Consider the following 7,475-nt stretch of genomic DNA (forward strand, 5'->3'; position numbering starts at 1 on the left):
AGTCTTCAATTGTCACCTTAAAAAAGAGGTCATCGCTCAACGGATTCCAAGGTAAGCCTAACACAGTGACATTGGAATCGCATAGTTCAATTTCTGCTTCAGATTTCTCTGGTTCAGCGATAGCATAAAGAGCTTTGGCGCAGTTCGAATTCCATTTACCAAGAATGAACTGACCTTGACGAAGGATCACATCGACATCTTGAGTGCAACTAACAGCTTCCAACAGAGAGTCAAAACTTTCCAAATAATCGTTGAATAATTGGGTGCCCATCTTAGCGGGAGGCACACCCTTCAGTCAGTTACACTCGCGTTATATTCTATCTACATATGTATGTGAGTGAAAATGCGGTGGATCTCAGATAGATTATAGGAGTTTTATTATTTTTTATAACAAATTATTTACAATTGATTTATGGTATATAAATAAGCGGGCCCGAGGGTAATGAAACGATTTGTCGATTTTCAGTTAATAAGTTAATTCCAGCGCGCGAGATGGGTGACGGAAGGACACGAATGTGTTGATGCTCGGTTGGTAGAGATCGAATATGTCAGCTTCCCCGTTGTCCATTGCTTTTGTTGGTTGGGTTGGTGCGAGTGTGGTGTGTTATAATGTAGTGGCATCCTCTGGTGAATTGCGCTGTTTCATTAGGATGGGCCAGTTTTAGCGGGTAGAAGGGGTGGATGCTTAACTCATTTAAACATCCTGGGCCCCCTAGGCGAATATTTTGCCCAGTTTTACACGTATGTACCATATATGCGGTTGTATGTATTTCGGAGTACTTCTGGTAAAGTATCCGAGGGCGAAGAGTACGTGTAAATGCTAAAAACAGAGGTTCTAAACATATTCCTATAAGAACCGTTTGTGGTTGATTCTTTTATGGAAGAATTATTTATAATTTTTATTGGAATTTTCCTTAGATCGGTTTATTGGCAATCGTTTGCAGGTTTTTTTTTTTTTTATTATTATGAAATGTAGCGACACCACGTCTGACTCAGATATGGCCAGAGTGCGTGCTTCTCAGGTTTGAGGTTCGAGCTGTGGGATTAGAGGGATCTTGCGAGAGAGTGGACGGTAATTGCGAACGGCTTCATTTAGAATTATAATTTTTTAAGTGGGATGTTCATGTTGTACAACAGATTCCCATCCACTACTCTTATGAGGAGCGCTTATGTAAGAATGATAAGAACGACCTTTGCTTTTCGTAAGTCTAGGTGCGTCACACTATCGCATTGGGCATATGGTGCTAGTTGAACCTTAATTTTGTTTAAGATTTTATTTATTTTGAAAATTTGCGAAAAAATGTCGATTTTTCGACTTTTGATACAACTGTGTTATATTTAAGTTTTTATGTATACACTAATTTGGCGTTTAGTACCGCGCCACATAGCTTGAGATTTTTTTAAGCAGGATTTTTGTATCATTATTGGCGAAAGCCATCCTGCGCGGTCGAAAAGTTACGAATATATATTTTTGGTTTTATATGAGGTTGTCAGAGGGAATCTGACCTTGTTTTTTCTACCATTATGTGGGGTATTCGAAAATTGTGGCTCTAGTGGTTGTCGTACGATGTACCGGCCATTATTTGATCGAGTAGTTGTAGCTTTAGAGAAGTCTTCACAATACTGATCTTCTAGAGTTTGAAATTTCCTTAATTGTGAATTAAGGTATTTATTTGTATTGTACTCAACTTGAGTTGGTATGATTGTAACTAGTTCGGTAACTAGTCCACTTTGTGTTTCGCTGTGCAGCGTTTGAACTTTTTGTGCCTTTGAGCAACATGTTGTCTCTTGGCAATTTTTAGTATTTGGGCTTTCGTGATTTGCTTTTGCAATTGAACCCGTGGTTAATTTTGTAAATGCGCTTCTTTGGAGAGAGATCGGATATCTGCTGTAATGAAGCATTGTATGATGTCTTTTCTGACAATATAAGCAGTTAAATTTGCTTTTGCAATTTTTAAAATTATGTGTATGGGACAAGCAGTTTGTACAGAGTCTTTTTGATCTGACAAAGTTGTTCCTTTCGTTAATATTTAAGTTTTTAAACCTCTGGCAAGATATAAGTTTATGCCCTCTTTTACATAGTTCGCATGACATATGTTTTTTCTGTTCGGATGTGAACGATTGCGTTTTGTAAAAGTTTTGGTTTGAATTGATTTTGTTACTAACTTGGGGACTATTTAAGCTTTCATTCTGGTCGTGTTTGTTCTTAGATTTGAGTATTTTTTCTTCTAACCTTTCCGCAATTTCATATTGGGTGGTGAGAAAATCTTTCATTTGTTGCCACGTTGGGCACTTTTTTCGTGATGAGAGCGATTGCTCCCATAGAAGTAACGACTTTTCTGGTAATGCGGCGGTGCAAATGTTTACCAGAATTGGGTCCCAGCTGTCTGTGGGAATATTTTGTGTCGACAGAGTCGACAAACAATTAGAAACAGTGGATTGTAGTGTTACAAATTCTTCACTTGTTCCTTTCTTGATTTTAGGCAAGTTTAGTAGTGTCGTTACTTGTTTATCGACCAGTATTCTTTCATTTTCGTATCTAGCTTTTAGAGCTTCCCAAGCCAAATTGAAATTATCGTCATTAAGAGCGAACTGTTTTACTATTATGCCTGCTTGACCTTTAGTTTTGTATCTGAGGTGATACAATTTTTGCGCTTGTGATAATTGAGGATGGTTTATGTACACGGCCGTGAATATGTCCCGGAAGGACGGCCATTCTTCATAACCTCCGTAAAAGGTTTCTGTGTCACAAGCGGGCAACTCGAGTTGGATGCCTGAACTTGCCTCTTGATATTGTTGCATTTGTGGCAGCTCTACTCTCGGATGTGGAGTAGGTGCAATTGCTTTTATTAGCTTTAATTGATCGGAGCTCATAGCTTTTGTTTCTTCATATTGGTCTAAGCAGTTTTCATATATTGCGTAAGCCGATTGTTTCAAATTTTGTGGTACGTTTGAATCGTCAGATTCTACTATGGCGTCATGAGCCGCTTGGAGACGAGTCCAGAAATTTTCAAGATTTTGGCTTTTTATTTCTAATAAGGATTCAGAGTTTTCTTGAATCGGTGAAGAGGCAAATCTAGTGCAGTATCTTGTTAAACTGTCACTTTCTGAGATAAATTTAGTAACCTGTTTTGGGCGTGTAGCTCCTGCAGGTGTATTTTGATTGTTATCAACTTTCATCATTTTTGATTTTTGTTATTTTTTTTTTTAATTATATATTTTGTGTTGAATATATGTATAAATTGTAAATTGCAATTAAAACCGCGCTTTTTATTTATTAAAATATTCGATGTCCAAATGTTTTGAATTTAGGTACACCTTAATACGTGGACTTGTACGTGCTTTTGTTTTGTGCAATTGAGAGCTCGCTGAGGAGATCAATGCGCTATGTACATAAGTATGCACGAATTGTTAGTGTGTGTGTATGAATATGCTTTGTTCGTAAGCAATTGAGAGCTCGTTAGAGAGATCAATTTGCCTTTTGTATGCAATCCTGCTTGTTTTTGTTTTCCAAAGAACAAGGGGTATTGCCGGATATTGCCCACAGTTTTTATTTAACCGCGATTTGAGTATATTTTTTAATTAAAATTAAGGAAATTTTATTTCACATTACCGCCGTATTGTAAGGGAATTTAAAATTACTTTTTTGGAATTATCAGATTAATTGATTTTTGTTTTTTTTTTGTTTTTAATAACTTGCCAGTACTCAATGTAGGGTAAGAGATAGGCGGATTTTATATCGTTGTACTTACATATGTACATATATATAAATGTTCATACATATGTACATGAGTATGTTCGCACTGCGAAAAGAGTGCAAAAACGAAAATGAGTGATGTGAAGGCACCTATGCACTTATGTATATAAGTATATATTTTTGTTATAGAATTTAGAATATAAGTATATGGAAAGATATGTATGTCTGTTTTTTGTGTTGCTTTTTATGCTTTGATTTTAAATTTTGCCTTCGCTTAATAATTTAAAGCAATCCTGCTTATAACTTAATCAAGTATTGTTGGAGGGTTAATTGTGTTAAGACCCCACGAAGGCAATCGTACTTATGTATGTACATACATATAGTAGCCATTCAATTAATATTTATTAAATTATACATAAATGTATATATTTAATGCGTTAAGCGGTATTGCGTTTTTGCTTTTACCGTGTTTAGAGTTTTTTTCTTTTTTATCAAGCCGTTGAAGCGGCGCTTTAGCAATACATAGTATGTATTTGCATATAATAAATTAAAAAGAACATAATACTCTCACTTTGTACTCGTATGGTAAGCTTTGCAGGATGCATGTACATACATATGTGCATATGTTATCGCCTTCTGCTTTTTGTTCCTCTCTCTGAGCTCCAGCTGGCTACCTCCTTCTGCTGTTGTTTGTTGATTTGTTGTAATTATCGCGCCCGTTGTCTTTTTTATGTTATTGGTTTTTCGCGCCCGATTTGTGTTTTAGCTTACTGTTTTATTTTCTCTTCTGCTGAAACTGTTTGGTATGTTTTGGTTCTGTAAGTTTATGTTTTATTACCGCAGTTTTGTTATTGCATATACTTGTATGCATATATTTTTGCCGAGTCACGACACTTGGTTTTTTGTTGTATATGTAACTTATGTTTGAACATTCTTTTTTGTCACTTCACCGTGTTTTTTTGTTTTACTAAACTGCTTAGTAGCTTTATCTTTCAAATGCACTTTATTTTTTGTTTGTTTTGTTTGTTCACTACACCTTCTGTTGATTTTTATTTGTTTATTAGTTATATGTATATACGTAAGTATAAGAATATGTTGTTGTTTTTTAATTTCTGTTCTGGTTAAGTCACTGCACTGGTTTTTTCACTGCGCACTGGTTTTTTTTTTTTTCGTTTGGCCCACTACACTTTTTGTTTTTTATTTTAGCACACTACTCTCTTTTGGCTCGATTGATTGTTTTGTTTGATTAAAAATCCATAGTGCCTGTCACTATGGCTCGAAGGACCATGAATAATTGGGTGCCCAACTTAGCGGGAGGCACACCCTTCAGTCAGTTACACTCGCGTTATATTCTATCTACATATGTATGTGAGTGAAAATGCGGTGGATCTCAGATAGATTATAGGAGTTTTATTATTTTTTATAACAAATTATTTACAATTGATGTATGGTATATAAATAAGCGGGCCCGAGGGTAATGAAACGATTTGTCGATTTTCAGTTAATAAGTTAATTCCAGCGCGCGAGATGGGTGACGGAAGGACGCATGTTAGTGTGCGGACTGTAGTTTAACGAGATGAATGTATAAAACGAATGTGTTGATGCTCGGTTAGTAGAGATCGAATGTGTCAGCTTCCCCGTTGTCCATTGCTTTTGTTGGTTGGGTTGGTGCGAGTGTGGTGTGTTATAATGTAGTGGCATCCTGTGGTGAATTGCGCTGTTTCATTAGGATAGGCCAGTTTTAGCGGGTAGAAGAGGTGGATGCTTAACTCATTTAAACAATCGTCGACGTAAAATTCATCAAGGATATTGTTCCTTGCCGTAGAAGCCCGGTTTTCGTCCTCCACAATGTTGTAGTTATCTACAGCACATTAGAGTTCGTCGACAGCACCATTGTCCTCAACCTGCCAGAACCTCTGCAGTAGTTTATCCAATTTCTGATCGCCTATACATTTACTGACAGTTAGAGTATGCGTCAAATGATTTGGAGTGTTGACCATCACAGGGCCAAACACAACCCAACCGAGGCGGGTACAGAGCGCGCACGTTTCGTCATGGAGTCCCGCAGCAATCCCATCGGCAATTAAAGTGTGTCAAATATCTGCGCCAATAAGTAGATCAATTTTGGCAGGAGTACCAAATGTTGGATCGGCAAGCTGGAGTCCAGAAAGGTGATCCCAGGCGGAGGAGTCGACCTTGCAGATTGGTGTCATAGTCGTAATCGTTGGTAGGATGTAGACTTCAAATTGCATCGAGAAAGTCTTGCCAACGGGGGATCTCAATCGCACAGTTGTGGAACCCTTTGTGTACGTGGCTGCATTGGCGCCTATACCTTCTACTCGGATCTGCCCCGGAGTTCTACGAAGATTCAGAATTTTAAACATGGATTCACTGAGAAAGCTCACCTGAGATCCGATGTCGCATAATGCACGGCATTCTTAAGGCCTCCCATGGCAATCCGAAAGGAGCACCTTAGCCGTCGCAAGTAAAATGGTCCGGTCATCTTGCACAACTAATGACTGGACCTCAACTAATTGTCAATGCTGACGGGAATACACTTGCGGTCCGGTAGAAGTGTGGTTCGCCGCAGCACCTGAGTTAATTGTTGATGTAGAGCTAGGCGTTGTTACCGAAGCTGCTGATGATAGTGATATACTTGTATCCGCTATATTTTCCACAGGTCTTGTACCTGTACGTCGGCAGAGTAGCGTGTTATGCCTTTGCTGGCAAAACGAACATGCACCAGAAGTACACTGGCGGACGGTATGTCCTGATCGTAGACAATTGAAACAGACTGCTAAACGCCTTACACGTTCCCAGCGTTCAGGGACTTGCATGTTTCGAAACTGAGGACACCTCACTAGACGATGATTACCTGAGCACTGAGGGCAACCAATGTGCGGGGGGTGCGTTTGTATATTGATACTATTCGATGCGCCCACGTGCGCCTTAACTGTACGAGAGGCGACACGCTTAAATAACGGTTGTGTGCTACCGGTTTGTGGTGCAACGGTAATGTTGTTGGCACGTCGTTCGAGAAATAGCAGCAAAACTTCCAACTTCGGTATGCTCACGGTTGTGAGGCTCATTCCCCATTCATTTCGCGTTGTTGTTGGTAACTTGGGCAAAAGTACAGGAACTGCTATCGCATCCCAGTGATGCACTGGAATGTCCATAACGGCAAGTGCACGAAATGAATTGCGCACACAATCAACGATCGATCGCAGTGTATTTGAAGCCTCTGCTGGGTTGTTCGGTAGATCAAGAAAGATCTGCATGTGTGTTTCTGCCAGTAGGCGAGGATTATCACAACGGCGTTTTAGCTCGGACCACACCTCGTGGTAGCCACCGGTATATAATCCCCCAATCATCGGAACAGTTTCTTGATCGACACTCTGGCGTAGCTTACCCAATTTATATGCAGGATCCAGGTCAGTTCGAATGCCAACCAACTCGTTGGTTTTCCGTCAAATCGTGGAATTGATACCGGATCTAGTCGCATGTCTGCCACGTGATTTATTGTCGATGATGCAACCTGGACGGCAGTCTGGGGATTTAAACGGCGTTGCAGCGTGACACACAGCGTGGTGTACAAGGATTCTGTTGTCGCAAACAATTCTTCTTGAGATGCAATTTCGTCTTCCTTCGCCTTGCTGACCAGATCAAAGTGGTGATGTATAAACCGATCAAAGTGTTGATTTACTCGGCTGAGTAAAACTTCACACTCTACATTATCCGGATTGAAATCTGCATTTTGGATTTTTTTCCCAAGGCGCAC

The 7,475-nt window shown here is 39.3% G+C and overlaps 1 protein-coding gene across 1 annotated transcript; it reads right to left on the reverse strand.

The window, feature by feature from the left end:
* Window positions 1–6,234: 6,234 nt before the first annotated feature.
* Window positions 6,235–7,068, reverse strand: LOC125779783 (uncharacterized). Its single transcript, XM_049461053.1, has one exon. The coding sequence runs from the start codon at window positions 7,066–7,068 to the stop codon at window positions 6,235–6,237; it is 834 nt and encodes a 277-aa protein (XP_049317010.1).
* Between the last annotated feature and the right edge of the window lie 407 nt (window positions 7,069–7,475).

Source organism: Bactrocera dorsalis, chromosome 6 (genome assembly GCF_023373825.1).
Source record: "Bactrocera dorsalis isolate Fly_Bdor chromosome 6, ASM2337382v1, whole genome shotgun sequence".
Taxonomy (NCBI): Eukaryota; Metazoa; Arthropoda; class Insecta; order Diptera; family Tephritidae; genus Bactrocera; species Bactrocera dorsalis.

What these genes read in the sequence shown, in the direction of transcription:
- LOC125779783 (XM_049461053.1), bottom strand. Translation starts at nt 7,068, where the DNA reads ATGATTGGGGGATTATATACCGGTGGCTACCACGAGGTGTGGTCCGAG.